This window comes from Pinus tabuliformis, chromosome X, assembly GCF_031772625.1.
Source record: "Pinus tabuliformis cultivar Carrire ecotype Pingquan chromosome X, CPIR1, whole genome shotgun sequence".
NCBI lineage: Eukaryota > Viridiplantae > Streptophyta > Pinopsida > Pinales > Pinaceae > Pinus > Pinus tabuliformis.
Window position 1 is genome coordinate 947615117 of NC_142308.1, and position 19913 is coordinate 947635029.

General features: G+C 36.4%; 1 protein-coding gene across 1 annotated transcript in view; it reads right to left on the bottom strand.

Annotated features, from left to right (window-relative positions):
• Positions 1 to 2068: 2068 nt before the first annotated feature.
• Positions 2069 to 19913, bottom strand: part of LOC149142828 (transcription initiation factor IIB-like) — a 28194-nt gene continuing 10349 nt past the window's right edge. Inside the window, exon 2 of the mRNA XM_089451591.1 lies at positions 2069 to 2580. Coding sequence (XP_089307717.1) covers positions 2069 to 2580 — 512 coding nt within the window. The remainder of the gene's footprint in view (positions 2581 to 19913) is intronic.

Genomic DNA, 19913 nt, shown 5'->3' on the forward strand with positions numbered 1-19913 from the left:
TTGGGATTCACCAAATGTGATGTGGATAAAAATATCTATCACATCTTCATAGAAGGTAAATTTCTTATTATTTTCTTATATGTTAATGATATAATTTCAATTAGTGATGAGCAGCCGATAAGATCTTGCAAAGAGGGAATTTGAAATGAAGGACATGGGTCTCATGCACTACTTCCTTAGGTTGGAAGTATGACAAGGTGATGGGGAATTGTTTTTTTTTCAAGGGAAGTATGCCATTGATATATTAGAGAGTTTTCGCATGGAGAGTTGTAAAACCATGGAGACACCTCTAGCGACCAACTCGAGGACTGAGGATGCCACTTCGGGTGAAGAAGTGGATGTTACCATTTATTAGTAGCTAATGGGTTCACTAATATATCTTGTGAACACACGACCAAATATGTGATATGCAGTAAGCCAACTCAGTCAAGCTATGGTTAGGCCAACCAAATTATATTGAAAGGAAACTAAGCATGTTTTATATCACCTCAGAGGAACTATCGAGTATGGATTATGTTCTAGATGGACAAAGGGAGTGAAGTTGTGTGGCTTCACAAATGCAGATTAGGCAGGGAGTTCATTTGACTGAAAGAGTACATCCAAAATAATTTTCAATGTTAGGTCCATATTTTCTTCCTGGTACATCAAGAAGTAAAGATTTGTGGCACTCAACTTTGCAGAAGAAAAATACATGGTTGCAAGTCAAGTAACATTTGAGGCGATCTAAATTAGAAAGATACTTGTGGGATTGTTTGGTAAGATGATGGATCCAACTATGATCTATTTTAATAATCACAGTTGCATCAAGTTATTTGAGAATCTGGTATTTCACGATCGATACAAGCATATAGATATATGTTATCACCATTTACAGCACTGTATGTAGAGGCGGATAATGTTGCAACAATAAATTCCAACAAAGGAACAAAATTTTGACACGTTGCCAAAGTATTTGTCCAGAGGGAAGTTTGATTTCCAAAGGTGTAGGATAGGGGTGGTTGATAATCCCTTTCTTGCTAAGAACGAGTGTTGAAAAATGCAGCAAGAAAGCCTCAATTTCATTCTGCCTTGGTTAAATTAAAAAAATCGAATTTGTCATTTATGTTGTCATTTTATATTTTATAAATTACATTTGAAATTTGAAAATATAATTTATTATTATCAAAATTGTATTTTTTAATATGAAATGAATTTAATGTTTTGAATTTTTTGAAATATTTCAATTTATCTATATTTTGGTAAAAATTCAATTAGAAAATATCCCCAGAAAAATGTCATAATATATAACATTTAGACTGTTTATTAAATATAATTTATTATGACATATTTAAATTTATTTTTTGAATTACTATTGTAATTTTACAAGGTTGTATCATTATTCTATTAGAAAAACAATTTGGTTGATTAATATTAAGTAGTTCTAGGCGAAAAAATATAAGATTGATCAATACAAGTAATTATAATGATACTATATAAAGCAAAAAAATATTGGCCATTTTATTTTTTTCTTATGATAAATATGTAAAAAAATTAACATAATTATATAATTATTTTATTCAAAGATAATTTTTTAATCTAATTTTTATTGATGAAAAACTAATTTACTATCATAGCATTACTTTTGAAAGACAAACAAAATAAATTCTTAAACTACAATTTTTTTTTCAATAAAAATAAAGAAAAATCCAAATTTCAATAAAAATAAAGAAAAATCCAAATTCCAACCCTGCCAGTCTAATTTAACATATCAAAAATCAAACAATAACAGCTGCTATTGACGCTGGTTATCTCCCCATATTCACAAACTTCACTACTTCTGTCCCCATCTCCCCCACAATTTTGTGTTCTATAATTCAAATCCGACAAGCCGGCAGACTAAAGACTTGAACCTCTGGCTCTTGTTATGCTCCAGAGGATCCCAAATCCTTCTATTATCACGGACTCCACTTCCACCATTCTTGGAAGGTTCAACACGCAGGGTCTCCGAGCTCGCAACGTAATGGGCGTGAATGAATGCTTGAATAATCCTTCCAGCTTGGAATATATCTCTCAACGTTAAGTCTGTTACCTACGCCCATTCTTCTAATGCTTTCTGCTGGTTCAGTTGCTTGCCAGCATTATAAAGACAGGAGACTAGTATGGCATTCATGTTCTTCATGTCCTTCCTGAATGGGGACTCGTTGGAGCTGCAAAACTTTTCGAAGATGTAAAGGGCGCGCTCTACCACTGGTTGACTCACACTCAACCTCATACCCAACTCAGCCATTTCTTCACGGTGTTGTCTCACGTTGTCCTCCTTGGAGCACTTCAGTGATTTCCTTGCCGAGCGGACCAAGCTGCCTGAGCCGCTTCCTTCAATGTGTGTGGCCGGCAGGCCACCTTGTGGCTCGGCGCATTTGATCCTCTGAGCATCATGGTTGTCGTCGAAGATTCTGACATCGTGGGTTTCGTCTATAGTGTTAGTGTCGACGACGAGCCCGCATTCCGTGCACACGCACTCTGCTATGATGGAATCCACAACGGTTGCCGCTTCTCTGTTGCAATCTGGGCAAAATTGATAACCTCCTGCCGTGGCTTGTACTAATGAAGATTCTCTTGATTAATCGTAACGAATGATGTGTTTAATCTTCTACTCATGAGATATGCATTTTGTATTGAATATTGATTGTGTATTTATACATATTTAAACGTGGTTTCTTGCCATTCAAATTCAAGGTCGGCCGACCCAAACGTTTTTTCGCTTGGATGTGAAGAACGCGTCCAAGGCAACAACCCTTGCCATTATGGTGTTCATCCGGGTTAGGGTTGGATAGTAAATGAGTATTTTCAAAACACAAAGTATATTTATCTGGCAAAATATACAGGCTCGCGTATTGATTTTTGATATTTCTTTGGCTTAGGGGTTTGGGAGAATATTTATATTGAGTTTTTTTCTATAATATTTAATTTATTACCGAATCAGTTTTTTTCCGCAACTAGTCTATGATTCCATAGCTGTCTTCATTGTTCGCAAGGTTTCAGAGTTCTAGGTCAGCAGCGAAAGGTGCAGATGGATAGAGGATGACTCCCTCATGGATACCTTCCTATCCACTCAAAACTATTTGCTAAAAGAGGCACAGGAGATTGTGGTCAAACTTTAAGTCAACCGCCGATTAAGGCAGAACAAAACCTGAGATGAGTTGAAACCTTATCGTTTTGCTTCCAAAATAGAAAAGCGACAGTTTGACGTTATAAGTTTAGATAGGATTAAGAGATATTAGGCTTAAAATATTCATACAGTTATGCCAAGAGACCTGTTATAAAGCTAATGGACGCACTGTTATTTGGGTGCATGCCGAATGATATGTTTTATGAACAATTTGTGAATTTCGTGTGAATGAATTTGGTTTTTGAGTGCAATCGTTGTATTGGCTTGAAGCTCTAAACTGCTATGTGGAGGGCCCCTACAAAAAGTGGCAGGCTTTAATCAAATACAATCTGATTTCCTTTAATTCTTCAATTTCTCTGTTTTGTGTGATAATGCTGCATAATGATCTCGAATTGTTATCTGCATAAGAATTTTAATTTGCTTTATATCTAGCTTAGACTGTTATGTAATTTTCTTTATACCTGGTAGTACACAAGCATTTCTATCTATTTTTCTCTTGAGAATGGTTACTCTTGCATCTAGAATTATGCTTTATTATGTGCCATTTTCTTACTGTTTTTCCTCCTTTCTTAATCTACTGCTTTAGATGCGTTATAAAAAAATAAAAAATCTTTATTCCTCTTCATCTCTGAAATGAGATTAACCCCAATCGAACGCAATTTCTTTCCATTGTGCCAATGCAATACCCATTGTGTTATATTTGTGGAAACTCAAATCAATAAAATGAAAAAGCTTTATATCTTCGACTTTCACTTTGAAATCCTTAAATCTATGGATAGTGTATGCACTGATGTCTAATCGTAAGATAGGCCATGCTCCCTTCTTTCCTTTCACCAAAGTCTTAGACAACCTAGTGTTCAACTACTAGGCAACCTCTTGCAATACCACTTTATATGTAACCGGCGTGGAGAGAGCATGAGGAGGCTTATAGACACTAACTACCATGATATACGTAGTCTCTCTAATTGGAAAGGAATATATGATATCATGAAGAAAATTTTGAGCCCTTTCTGACATTCATGGAGGTTGATCATTGAAGAGTACACTATATAGAGGGTAAATAAAGTACACCACAATATTTTCATACATGCCCCTATAGACTGTACTCCATAAGCTCTTATAATAGATATGCAAAGGTTCTGATTCATTTGAAATCCACTTCAAACCCAAACTTTTGAAGTCACACTTAGCATAGATTGCACCTAAGAGATAGGAATCCATGTAGAACTCTAATTGTTCTCCTTCTATCGGATTCTTGCCTGCATGGACATTTTCTTTGATAGAAAATGAAAATATGGTTTCCAAATTGAATATTGTTCCTTTCGTGGCAATTGCATGCATCAGGGGAACCCAAGTTCCTTGAAAGGTGTCAATGGTTGGTTTCCTCTACTTTGAGCTTAAATTTATTTGGCTCTTGCCACACAGATTTAAATATAAACTTGGTGGACTCATTGACTGTAGATAACCATCTGGTGTTCAATGCTTCTTGATGTGAGGGCAACTTGTAATAGCTTGAAATGTTTGTGGCATTTAAGGATGCCATAATTTCCCCATCATGACCTTCATTGGTGTGTTGAAGGATCTATTCTATCATCTCTATGCATCAAAATACTAGTGGGTGCACTGCGACTTTGTGAAACCATGATTTCTTCACATTGATATATATTTTAAAATCCTCCTCATCGACTAGATTATCTTCCTTGCAAACTTTGAGTAAATATATCCACAAATGATTTATTTTGCCTTGTCAACACGACAATTAGTATCTCCATAGACAGGAAACTTTGGAGGGCTATCCATGGCCCCTTCTATGTTTCTTTCAATCCTAGTAGAGCTCTTGCCAAATCGTCTTATCACGGGAAAAACTATTTCACCGAAAGATAATGACATGTTTAGGTAGTCTATGTTGATGTTACCTAACATTTTGAATATATTTATAGAAGACATAAATGTTAGCTCAAAACAATGACAATCATTAATTTAACTAGAAAAAATATGAATGCCAAGGTCAAGCTTCAGGATGTCAGGGGTTAGGTGATCAGTCTTGGCAGGGAGAAAGCTTTTGTAGGTCACAAGATCAGTTTTAAGGTAGGTCACAGTCCATAAACACAATGTAGATCCTAAATTTAAAAGACAGAGTAGGTTGCAAGTTTCAAAGACAGAATGGGTCGCAATTCCAAGAGATAAAGCAAGTGGCATTTCATATCCACAGTGTCACTAAAGGTTTCTGTTGTTTTTTGCAACCTATGGAGTAAATGAAATAGCTCAGTCTTGATTTTCTATCACAAGGTAGGTCGCATTTGGTTTAATTAGTACAAATTGCATTTTTATATCATAGTTGTTAATAACTATGAATGTGGCTCTCAACCATGGGCTAGTCATTATTTTGAGTCTTATCGCAAGTCATGATCTAAGGCTACACTCTGATAGGTTGGAAATGTGACTGACCCAGATGATTTAAATGGGTAAGTCTAGTGAGAATGTTGTAAGGAGGAAAAGAGCACTGCCTTGGTGTTATATACTTAAGGGGGATAATATGGGGTACAAAGGGAGCTACCCAAGGTAATAGTGTAATAATGGGATGAGCCATAGTAATAAATAAGGTGGTTAACCCGTATCATGTAAGGGACCACAAGTAGTTAGTAATAATGTAATGGACCCATGGTATTAGTTCGATGGTATGAAGGAACCATGGTAATGACCCATGGTACTGTATGTATGAGGCCTATATAGACGCTAGAGACTCCACTTGGAGAGGTGTCAAGGATTATTGTATGAACAGGCATATGGCTTGTGGAGTGTTCTCCTTCCTTAAGGAGTGAATGTATGGTGTTGCCCTACCTTAAGGGTTTGATCAATAAAGAAGCATTTCTATCTATTTTTATCTTCTTATTTCTGAGAAGGAGAGATGTAGGGAGATAGTGACATAACTAGAGCGAGAGAGAGAGAGGTGTGTAAGAGAAGGAGAAAGAGAAATGAAGAGAGAGATGAGGGGAGAGAGAAATGGAGTTGGAGAGGGAGAGAGGGGGAGAGAAGAAAAAAGACAGAGAGACAAAGGTGGAGATTGAGAGGGAGTGACAAGGGAGATATGGAGAGAGAGTGAGGGAGAGAGGAGAGAAAGAGGGGAGAGAGAGAGAAGGAGAGGAGATAGGGAGAGAGGGATATAAGGGGAAGAGAGAGTGAGGGAGACACAAAGATTGAGGTGGCAAGAGGGGGAGAGGGAGAATGAGAAAGGGAGGGAGATAGTGACATAGTTGGAGGGCAGAGAGAGAGAGGGAGGGAGAGGGAGATGAGGGGAGATAAAGGGAGGTGGGAGAGAGAAGGAAATAGAGATAGGACATGAGAGAGAGAAGGAGTGAGGGAAGGAGAGAGAGAAATGAAGTTGGATGGGGAGAGAGAGTGAGGGAAGAACAAATACATAGAGAAATAAAGGTGGAGAGAGAGTGAGGGAAGAAGAAATACATAGAGAAATAAAGGTGGAGAGAGAGAGGGAGTGACAAGGGAGATATGGAAAGAGAGTGGGGGAGAGAGGAGAGAGAGAGAGAGAGTGAGAGAGAAGGGGAAGAGAGACAAAGGGAGAGGAAAAGGGAGGGAGAGATAGAGAGAAATGTATATATTTGGGGGGTTAGATAGAGAGACAAAGAAGGAGAGATGGAAGGAGATAGGGATATAGATGGAGGGGAGAGATAGGGAAGAAAACAGAGGCATATCGAAGAATGGAGGGAGAGATAAAAATATGTGGAGAAAGAGAGAGAGTGTGTGTGTGTGTATTTGGGGGGAGATAGAGAGACAAATAAGAAGAGATGGAGGGAGATGGAAGAAGATAGAGATAGAGAGGGGGAGAGAGAGAGAGAGAAGGCGGGATGGGGAAGGAAGGAGGATAGAAAGAAGGGAAGAGGGGAGAGAGAGGGAGTTGGAGAGAGAGGAGAGAGGGAGGGAGATAAACAAATAGATACAAGGGGAGAGAGGGAAGAAGAAAGAGACACAGAGACAAATATATATATATATATATATATATATTATATAGTATTATATAATATTGAATATTATTAGCCATGGAGAAAGATGTAGTAATATTTTCACAAAAGGTAAAAGAAATTGGATTTAGAAAGTCATAAATATTTTGGTTTTCAATGAAATAGATGCATTGATTTTTGTTGAAAATGTAGTAAGAAATTGTTGGAATTATGATACAAGTGTTGTCCTTGATGGAAACTCATTGGCAGGTCAGTTCAGTTTTGATGAAAGGCAACCCATAGTGTAACAGGGCATTGGTACAGAAGAACAGGAAAATGGAACTAAAGTCTACTAATTAGAATGAAGAAGTTTGTAAAGGATGGTGAAAAGAAGTTTAAGATGTATACATAGGTATACTTAGTCAAAACAACATATACACACAGGTCCACAGAACAAAAAGTGCATATACGTATACACGCACTTCCCACGAGAGGAAAAGCGCGTACAGGTTGGAAAATCAAGGAATTTCAAGAGTAGAGAATACTAAGGGTCAATACTAGGGTATCAGCCCACAATATTGAGCGGAGTAACGACTATTTGATCTCGCCCAAGAATACCACGGGTCCTAAGTGGTTTTGGTCCGAAGTATTGAGAAAGGCCCAAAACTATATAACGAGGAGAAGATAATATGGCCAAGGTGTTGAAGTGAAAAGGGTTTCTAAGGAATACTTCTATCTGAAGTATATTTTATGTTACAGGGGGTATGTTGGTGATTTGATCTGAAATATTTTGTGAACCTTGAATTCAATGTTGGATCACGATCATGAGACCTGAAATGACTTATCATTTAATGATTTGATATTGGTTGGGCTAGATCTAATTATGTACACCTGTTTTATTCTTTGAATATCATGATCTGAGTTTGTCCGAAGTCTGGAATAGCAGCAAAGTTATGAGTTACTATTTGCAAATATGTATGCTGGTTCGCTTTGGTGAAGTTGCGTATACATTCCGGTTTGGCTCTTCCAAGTAGTGTATGCAAAAGAAAAGTATGTTGTTCAGAGATGACTGATCTATTTGATCAGTACTGTTGTTTTACTGCTATCTGTCAATGAATTCTTCTTAGATCTAAATGTAAAACTGGATGCATAAGGAGTTTGATATATGATTGATTGATTGTATAAGTGAGAAGGGTGATCTCTGCTACTGCCTATGTAAGGCTCTGTAAATTGACAGTAGATGTTCAGTTTATTGCTGGTTGGTACAGATTTGATTCAGAAGTTTTATGTTTCAGTAGTTTTGAAGGTGTACGTAGGTTTCATTAAAGGAAGTAGTGTATACACGCAGGTTGGGCTTAGTAAAGTAGCGTATACATTCTTATGTGTGATTTTTTAGGTTGTAGCTGGTTTTGAATGATGAAGCAGGTTTTTGGGTTTAGCACAATGTTCTAGTGACAGTAATCTGGTTGTTCAAATTAACTGATTGTCGGTTGATGCAGTTTGAGTTTCAAAGTTTCTGATGGGTCCAGTATGAAAATTTGATGAAATGAGGCCTTCATGTATATTATTGTATACCAGGAGCATCCAGTCTGAAAATTTATGAAACGTGGCCCCTGGAGGAAGAGATAAGGTTGTAGCCTTCTGTAGGTCAGCACCTACGTACTAGTAAACACATTGGCTAGTACAAGAGCTAGGGGGTTGTAGCTCCCTTCCAGTAAAAGCTGGAAAACGAGAGAAGGTTGTAGCCTTCTGCAGGTGGGTGCCTGCGTACCAATATGAGTCTACACCAGTATAAGATTGTAAACAGATTTTATTATTATTAAAAGAAGACAGAGATGATAGCAGCAGGTGGTTTTCACCCACATTGGGTTTCCACCTTAAATCTTTGTGTTCATGTGTGTTGCTTATGTGTGATGGTTTATTCAATTTTTATTGCATTGTTTAATAAGTTACTGGTACACTGGTTATAGATCAACACATGATAAATTAACTAAATTATTAGTTCTTTGGGTATACATTGGTTTCAGTAATCACAGTAGCGTGTACACCCTAGTTCAATTCACAAAAGTAGCGTATATAAATTTGTTTGGGAAATGAAAAATTATTGATCTGATAATACTGATTCACCCCCCCTCTCAGTATTATTTCCAATAATTGGTATCAGATCCAGTCCTTCAAAAGAAGCTTGATCTCTTGAAGGAAGATCTTTCAAGATGAATAATCATGAAGGCATGGGATCCATCAGACCACCAATATTCAATGGGAGAAATTTAGTATATTGGAAAATAAGAACCAGAGCCTATCTACAATCACTTGGAGCCAATGTTTGGGAAATTGTGGAAGGATGATATCAATTTCCAGCAGTAATTCCTACAGACTTTGCAGGTAAGAAGTTATACGAAACCAATGCCAAAGTTGTCAATACGTTATTGGGAAGTCTGTCAGAATCAGAATTTATCAAAGTCATGCAGCTCAAGACAGCCAAAGAGATACAGGACAAAATCATTCAGAGCTACGAAGGAGACACTCAGGTAAAACGTGCTAAGCTTCAAACTGTTGGGTCCCTATAATACTAGTGATTACCCCATTACTATTGTAGTTATACCCCTTATTAATATTGTTGTGCCCCTATTGCCCCCATATTGTTATTACTGTGCCCCATAGAATCCCTCTATTGTTATTTTTATGGCTTTATATTATTATTGTTAGGTCGGCTGGATTATATTGTGACTCCTTAGACTCCTATATATAGAAAGGAGTTTTTGTCATTTGAATCATCCAAGAATTGCTCATTTATGTAATGTAAAGGAGGTTGCCCCCTCGAAGAGGCTGAATTCTAAGGCGTTGATCTATCTTTTCTATCTTTTCTTGAGCTGGTTTCATAACATTTGGTATCAGAGCTTTGGATTCTAGGGTTTCGCTGCTCCAAACAGGTCTTCGTGGAATTTTCGCTATAACTTTTTTTTCTGTGATGTTTCAGAAGTTGCAAAAAAAAATCCATTTGAGAAGAAATCGCGTTGAACCTCGGGTCTGAATTTCATAGCTTTTCGCACTATATTTGCGGAGATATGATCTGAGGAAGTTGGTCTTTTTGCAGACTCCTGAATTACATTCCAAACAGGTGACCTGGGGAAAATCGTCATAACTTTCTCTCTGGGGATCAGATTGAAATTTCGTAAGAAGTTACGGAAAGAGCACGGACTGTAGTTTCTTGTATGCATTTTTTAGATCCAAAGGTTGAAACAGTGACTCGTGGCACGTCGTACAAGTTCTCTCTACTGAACTAGTCTATAATCAAGTCACTGTGGGAGATCTCGCATAACTCTTCCTTGGAGAATCCAATTTGGGTCAGACTTGTGGCATTGGAAAGAGGACACAAAGGGCTACTGCAGGTCACAAATTCAAAACTATATGATTGGAAAGTATAGAGATACATCAGAGGCAATATCGAGCTCCTAGAAAGTGAAAAAAGGTGTGTAGTTTTTTAAAATTTTTGCATAAGATTGGTTTGAAGGAATTCAAAGGGCATAGTTAAGCATTATTATTGGTAATTTATGCCCCGAGGAAATAAAATTCAAACACCTAGTAGGCAACCTGAAAGCTCTGACATGACCCATGAAGAAGAGGAAGAAATGCAACATGATATATCAAAATTACGAGACCAAGTGCAACAATTGTCACTTGCACAAAAAGGAACAGAATCTAAGATGGATGGTTTAAAGAAAGATGTATAAGCTAAGATGGATGGTTTAAAGAAAGGCGTAGAAGCTAATATGGACGATTTGAAGATAGATCTGAAGACAGACATGGACAAATTGAAGATAAATAAGAATAAGTTGCTACAAGAAATGGTCACTAAGGGTGAAAGGGTACTAAAAGAAACTCATGATGAGAACAAAAGAAATGTTAATCATGATTCCATAGACTCTAATGTTGGATCGAAGACTCACCATATTCCAAAAATCGATATGAGGAAGTTTGATGGCAAGGATCCCGCCACATGGATATTACAGATGGAGCAATTCTTCGATCTCAATAATGTGCAAAACACACAAAAGGTACGTATGGCAACTTTATATTTGGAACCAAATCAGTTTGTATGGTATCAATGGCTTTGCTCTCGTAAACAATTTATCACTTGGGCAATTTTTACGGAAGAATTGATAGCACATTATGAGGATACAAAAAGCAACACTTTTTTTAGCCAATTGATAAGTCTCAAACAAAAGGGTTCAATAATGGAGCACATTGAGGAGTTCCAAAAATTGAACATAAGGGTAAAAGATATTCCAGAGGAGCATAGGATTGATGTGTTCATAGGGTCTTTAAAGGATAATATCCAACATGATGTTTGCCTTTGGGAACCTGATTCATTAGAGAAGGCATTCAGGTTAGCAAGAAAAATGGAAAGCAAAATTATGGCAACCAGGAAGCATACCACTCACAACTATAAAGATGGAAGTGTTGTTGCTCCTAGTCTTCCACAACCTATAAGGTTGAAACCACAAAAATTGGAAGAAAAAAGAGCAAAAGGGCTTTGTTATACTTGTGATAGAAAATACACTAAAGGTCATAAGTGTGCTGAGAAGAAATTATTCTACATAGATTGTGAAGAGGAAGAAGAAAAGGAGCAAGAAAGGTCAAAAGAAGAGGATATACTCCAGGAACAAAGCCTAGATGAAGAACAAATAAATCCGACCATATCTTGTAATGCATTGGCGGGAATTACCACTCCTCAAACCATCAAGATAGAAGGACAAATCAAGAAGAAAAAGGTAATAGTGTTGATTGATTCAGGAAGCACCCACAATTTTATTCATTGTAAGGTAGCAAAAGAATTGAATTGCTTCCTATATCCAGCACCAGAGTGTCAAGTGATGATTGCAAATGGAGGAAAAATAAATTGCTCTGGAAAGTGCCATAATATCAAGCTATCCATGGGAGAATATGTATTGACTAGCCCAATGCTTTCCATTCCAATGGGAGGTGCTGATGTTGTACTAGGAGTCCAATGGCTACAATCCTTGGGTACAATAGCTTTTAATTTTCAAGAACTTTTCATCAAATTTTCTACAGAAGGAAAGGAAGTTGAATTAAGGGGTATTGCAGGGAAACCAGGAAAGATAATCAGCTCTAATGGTATGACAAAGCTTCTAAAAAAGGAGCAAAGAGGTGTAATTGCACAATTATGTTTGCTAGATGTTTCCACATCGGAATCATCTATTTCTCCAGATCTCCAAAAAGTCCTGGACAATCATTCCAAGGTATTTGAGACTCCCAAAGGTCTCCCACCTATGCGTGATCATGATCATGCTATTCATCTGATTCCAGGAAGTGTTCCTCCAAACATCAGGCCGTACAGATATCCCTATGTCCAAAAGAGTGAAATTGAACGTATGGTTGCAGAAATGCTAGAGGCTGGTATAATTCAACCGAGTCAAAGTTCTTTCTCTGCTCCAGTAGTATTGGTGCACAAGAAGGATGGATCATGGCGCATGTGTCCGGATTATAGGGAGCTCAACAAGCTCACTATTAAAGATAAGTTCCCCATTCCTGTCATTGATGAATTACTAGATGAATTGCATGGATCAATTTACTTCACCAAGTTGGATCTTCGTTCAGGATATCATCAAATCAGAATGAAGACTGAAGACATTCCGAAAATAGCATTTAGAACTCATGAGGGTCATTATGAATTTTTGGTCATGCCTTTTGGCCTTACCAATGCACCTTCAACATTTCAAGGTTTGATGAATTCAATTTTCAAACCATTCCTTAGAAAATTTGTGTTAGTATTTTTTGATGATATACTAATCTACAGCAAGTCTTGGAAGGATCATGTTGAACATGTTGACAGGGTGCTACAACTATTGGAGGAGAAACAATTATATGCAAAAAGATCCAAATGTTTCTTTGGAGTCCAGGAGGTGGAATATCTGGGTCATATTGTATCTCATGAAGGAGTTAAGGTAGACCCTAGCAAAATTAAAGCCATTAAGGAATGGAAAATCCCCACATCCATAAAGCATCTGCGAGGATTTCTCAGGTTGACAGGGTATTATCGCAAGTTTGTTAAGAATTATGGGAGAATAGCACACCTCTAACAACATTATTGAAGAAAGATGCATTTTCATGGACTCCGGAAGCAACAAAGGCCTTTGAACATCTTAAAGAGGCAATGTGCCAAGCACCGGTCTTAGCTACACCGGACTTCACAAAAACCTTTATTGTGGAATGTGATGCTTCAGGAAATGGAATTGGTGTTGTTCTAATGCAAGATGAAAGACCCATTGCTTTTGAAAGTCATCCAATCAAGGGAAAGTTTTTAAGCAAAGCTATTTATGAGAAGGAAATGTTGGCAATACTCCATGCACTTAAGAAATGGCGACCCTACCTAATGGGAAGACACTTCAAGGTAAAAATGGATCATGATAGCCTTAAATACTTTTTAGAACAAAGATTATCCTCTGAAGAGCAACAAAATGGGTCACAAAGATGTTGGGTTATGACTTTGAAATCATCTACAAAAAAAGGAAGCAAAATGTGGTGGCAGATGCACTCTCAAGAAAGGATGAGGATGTGGAAGCATTGTTGTGCGCCATTTCTATTATCCAACCAAATTGGATAAACGAAGCAAGGGAGGAATGGAAGAATGACGAAGAAGTGTGGGCACTTATTCGAAAGTTACAACAAGATTCCAGTACGTCTGATACATTTAGCTGGCAAAATGATTCGTTATGGTACAAAGATCGCTTATACCTCTGTAAGAATTCCCAGCTAAAACAAAAGATTCTTATGGAATTGCACACTTCTCCCTTAGGAGGGCACTCAGGATTTTTAAAAACTTACCACAGGGTTAAGAAGGAATTTTTTTGGGATGGCCTTAAATCAGATATTCAAAAGTTTGTGGCGGAATGTTTGGTTTGCCAACAAAATAAAGTTGAAACAATTAAGACACCGGGTCTATTACAACCTTTATCCATTCCAAGCCAATGTTGGGAGGAGGTTTCAATGGTTTTTATCACAGGTTTACCCAAGTCTGAGGGAAAGAGTGTCATCATGGTGGTAGTTGACAGACTTACCAAGTATGCACACTTTTGTGCATTATCACATCCATTTAAAGCCAGTACAGTTTCTACTACATTTATGGAAACAATTCAAAAGCTACATGGAAACCCAAAGATTATTGTAAGTGACAGAGATCCCATTTTCACTGGAAATTTTTGGACAGAATTATTTTCTTTCCTTGGTACTCAGTTAGCTCATAGCTCATCTTATCATCCTCAATCTGATGGGAAAACTAAGATAGTAAACAAATGTTTGGAAGGATATCTCCGTTGCTTTGTATCTGATAAACGGACACAATGGGTCAAATGGTTGCCTCTGGCTGAATGGTGGTATAACACTTCCTTCCATACAACAACAAAAATGACCCCATTTATGGCACTTTATGGGTATCAACCACCACCCATCACATCATATTTAAGAGAAAATTTTAAGGTTCAGGCAGTGGAACATCACATCGAACATCAACAACAAGTCCTCCAACTCTTAAAGGATAACCTCATGTTGGCACAGAATAGAATGAAACAACAGGCAGATCAACATCGCAGCGAAAGAAGTTTTGATGTAGGTGATTGGGTATTCCTACGGCTACAACCATATAAGCAAATGTCCCTCAAGCAAGCTAAGAAGGATAATAAATTATCACCAAAGTATTATGGTCCATACAAGGTGTTGTAAAAGATTGGTACTATGGCATACAAATTGGAGCTTCCTGCAACTTCTCGATTGCACCCAGTTTTCCATGTTTCATGTTTAAAGAAGGTTATAGGCGACAAGCTCCCAATTAAAACAATATTGCCAGAACTTGACGAGGAAGGAAAAATTATATTGGAACCGGAAGCAGTCACAGAAACAAGAACTCGACAGCTACGAAATCGATCAATTTCAGAGTATCTTATCAAGTGGAAGAACTTATCCGCTGAAGATTCCACATGGGAGGATGAGAATTTAATGCAGAAGTATCCAGAACTACTCAAGCGTTGAGGACAACACTTTTTTGAAGGAGAGGGGCATGTTGGGTCCCTATAATACTAGTGATTACCCCATTACTATTGTAGTTATACCCCTTATTAATATTGTTGTGCCCCTATTGCCCCCATATTGTTATTACTGTGCCCCATAGAATCCCTCTATTGTTATTTTTGTGGCTTTATATTATTATTGTTAGGTTGGCTGGATTATATTGTGACTCCTTAGACTCCTATATATAGAAAGGAGGTTTTGTCATTTGAATCATCCAAGAATTTCTCATTTATGTAATGTAAAGGAGGTTGCCCCCTCGAAAAGGCTTAATTCTAAGGCGTTGATCTATCTTTTCTATCTTTTCTTGAGCTGGTTTCATAACACAAACTCTCAGAATTCAGTATGAAACTGTTAATATGCAGAGTGATGAGAGTGTTGCTAGTTACTTTTTACGTATATATGAGATTGTTAATTGTATGAAGAATCTGGGTGAAGAAATAAAGGAAGTTACTTTAGTTGAGAAAATTTTGAGATCTTTGTCTTCTAAATTTGAGTCAAAAGTGTCTGCCATAGAAGAAAAACAAGATCTTCAAACTATTATTGTGACTCAACTCCATGGAATCCTAACTACCTTTGAAATGAGAAAAGGAGGTCCATCAAATATGAGAAGATCCACTTTTAGAGCATCAGCAAAGGGAAAAGAAAAGGAAGAGCACAATGAATCAAAACACATTTCAGAAGAAGAAGATGAGGTAAATTTTGTCAAGAAGCTTCAACGGGGTTCCAGAAGATTCAGAGGTAAGCTACCTTTCAAATGCTTTGCTTGTGGTAGAGTCAGCCATTATGCTGCCAAATGTCCTCATAAAGATAAATATGAAAAAGGAAAGGAATATGCAAAAAGAAATAGAAAACATGTTGTGAATAGAAGGAGTTACTATACGCATGAAGATAGTGATGACTTATCCAATAATGATGAAGATGAAACTGATCAAGATTATAGACTACTCATGGCATATGACAATGATGATTTCTTAGATGCCTTATAAGAGGAATATTTTCTTGAAGAAATTACTAAACTCAAAATCTGTTTAGAAGAAAAGAATATGATCATCGATATGTTGACTCACCAACTCACTGAAAGATAAAAACACAATGAAAATATAGAATGTGAAATTGTGGGTCTAAGAAAAGAACTTAAGAAGACAAAATCTCTTAATCTTAGATTTGCTAAAGGATCTAAAACATTAAATGAAATCATCAAAGTCTAGCGTTCTCCTCTGATAAAGACAAGTTTTGGATATACTGAAGAATCATCTCAATCACAGAAACCGTCAGCCTCCACCAGAAGCTATCTTGATGCAACAAATACCAGTGAACAGTATGTCAATCATCAGCAAAGGCCTAAAATTACTCATTGGGTAAATCATACCCAATTTACTCCAAGGATGAATATCAGTAGAAGCTTCAACCAATAGGTAAACAATGCCAAAAGATTCTATGATTGCAGAAACTTCTTTAATGGGCATTGTTTTTCATGTCATAACTTTGGGCATAAGTCTTCTCAATGTGTTTCTTACAAAAACATCATGACTAGAGAAGCACGAAATCAAAAGAGTGTAATGGGAATCAAGAAAATCTCCTATAATAACTTTTCTCCTCTTGAAAATGAAGTAAAATGTTCAATTTGTAACAACTTTGGTCATGAACAATTTGAATGCAGGAGAAAATTTCCGCCATCATGTCAAAAGGAGAAAGCATCATTAAATCCCAATATATGGAGAAAGAAGGAATCTCAATCAGAAAGATGTGGCATAGCTTTGTATGCAGAAGGACAAGAAAATCAGTGATACATCAACAATAGAAGCTCCAAACACATGACAGGTGATAAAGAGAAACTTCATTCATATAATGCTTTAGAAAAATAAAAGAATGTCTCATTTGGAAATGACACTCCAACTTTCATTAAAGGTAAAGGTTCTGTCTTCTTGAAAGAAAAGATTGAAGCTGGAATTGTCATGTATGTAGATGGTTTAAAGCATAACCTGTTGAATGTCAGTCAAATGTGTGATCAAGGAAATGAAGTTGTGTTTCGATCAAATGGATGCGTGATTCATGAACTTGATACAGGAAAGACCGTGATCAAAGGAACAAGAACTCCAAACAACTTATACATACTCAAAGGATGACAAAAACAATGCTATCTATGAAAACCGACAAAAACTGGCTATGGCATAGAAGATTCAGAAATCTAAGCTTTTCTCAAATAAGAAAAGCATGCAGGCTCAAGACAGTTCGTGATCTTCCAGATATCAGCACCCCAGAAAATACCATATGCAAACCATGTCAAGTCGGTAAGCAAACTAGAGTTCACTTCAATGAAAAAGAAGGATCAACAAGTAAGCCTCTTGAACTCATCCATACTGATTTGTGTGGATCAACAAGGGAAAAGTCACCTCGTGGAGAAGAATACTTTATTTGATTTATTGATGATTTTTCCAAGATGTGTTGGACAGGTCTACTAAAGCATAAAGATGAAGCATTTGAAAAGTTTAAATCCTTCAAAGCTTTATTTGAAAATGAATCAGATCGAAAAATAAAATGTCTCAAATCTAATCGAGGGGGATAATTCATATCATATGAATTCTTTGACTTTTGTGAACAACATGGAATAAAAAGGCAATTCTTTGTCGCAAGAACTCCTTAGCAAAATGGTGTGGTGGAAAGAATGAATAAAACAATTCAACAAATGGCTCGAGCAATGCTTGATGAATTTGTAACTCCTACAACCTTCTGGGGTGAAGTTGCATTTGTTGCTATGACTATTCTCAACAAAGAAAATGTTTAGATAAATAGCAATCAAAATGTTTGGATAAATAGCAATCAAACTCCATATGAACGTTGGTATGGTAAGCCTCTTACAGTAAAACACTTTAGAGTGTTTGGAAGCAAGTGTTTCATCAAAAGGACTGATGAAAAACTTGGTAAGTTCAAACCCAGAGCAGATGAAGGCATTATTCTTGGTTATTCATCCAGAAGTAAAGGATATTGTTGGGCCTTGAAATTGTCATTCACTTCCATTACATTTTCACTTATATTTCCATATTGTCACCTTCACTCCACCTCTATTTCATTACATTTACCTTACCATTATCATTATTGGGTTACATTTATGTTTTTTCAAACTTTATTAATTCTTAGCATTTTTAAATGAATTTATGGTTAAAAATTAGAAAATAATGTGCATATGCTTATACCTAACAAGTGGGATGAGATTGTTGACATGTGTAGGTCAAAAGGAAGCTTCTAAAGACCTTTATGTGGCCTCCCAAAACCAAATTCGAATTTGATTGGAGAAGATCATGGGATCATAAGGATATGTGTCTCATTTCCTATTTGTATTGAAACTTTAAGAAGACATGTGTCTTATCATTCCTATTTTGATTGTAACCCTAGAGATATAGGGAGAGATTCATGGACTCTCATTAATGAGATATCTTCTCATCATTCTGTATAAATAAGGGAAGTTTTCTCCTATCAAGGGGGTAAAAAAAGGAGAAAAAGAAGAGACAGAATTATAGAATGTTTTGTAACAAGGCTTGAGATGGAATGGGATATAAAGTGAAGAGCTATTGATGTAATGAGATTAGGAGTGTAGATTTCCATTATGTAAAGTTGTGAGTTTATCAATAAAGAATGTTCTTTTCTATTATTGAATTTTAGAATGTGAGTTTTGCGAGTTGGAATGCTATTGGACAATGGAAGGGCCCCCATCAACCATGTGCATCCCTTTGTAAATTTGTAAGATTAATTAGTTTGTTTTACTTTGATTCATGCAAATAGTTTAGCTTTCCATTGAAAATGTTATTTTATTTTTCAAATGTAGATTTACCTCACTGTGTAATTTTATGTTTCCTAAGAGCATCTCAAGAAAGTAGTGTTTTATCTATTTTCTAAAATTGGATTGCTTGAAGCATTAGAGCATACAGTGACTTAGTTTTCTTTCACATGTCTTTACAATGCTTTCTTAGATTCAGCTTTACATTGACTATTTAACCCTACATTTTCCAAAGAGCTTCTCAAGAAGGTAGCATTCAGCTATTTTCCAATATTGGTTGCTTGAGGCATTAAGAATAAGCAGTGATTTAGTTTCTTTCCTTATGCTTTTGTCATGCTTTTTAGATTAAGCTTTCATCTATTGTGTAATCTCATGATCAGCAAGTCTCAAAAGGTAGTTCTTCCAATTTGCGTTGCCTAAGAGGTATTAGATCACATAGTCACTGCAATTTTTCCTTTCCATGCTTTTATGATGCTTTCTTATATCACATCTAATGTATACTTAATTGCTTAAGTCATTTCAAGAAGATGATTTCGACATCTTCCTATATTGAATGTTCATAATAGTATTTGAACGTGCAGTAGATCATAGTTGCTTTTATATTGCTTGCTTTCATTTCATAGAATAGGATTAGTTTTATTTTTTATCAACAGTTTTCGAGGATAGGATAGGAATTGATTTCATTTTCGTCTTATCAATGAATACAATTGTATCTAGAATAATGCTCTACTTTTCATAGACACAATGATGGCCTAGATTAGACTAACCATTCAAGTTTTTGATTTGATTTTATGCAAATTAAGTTAGTTGAAGTACATTTCCTTTTCTTCCTTCATAGAAATTAGTTTTTATCTTAAACATCCATTAGACTTAGTTAATCATTGACATTTAACATCCATTAAAATCATTAGGCATAAAAGACAAAACCCTCAAAACAATACAAAAA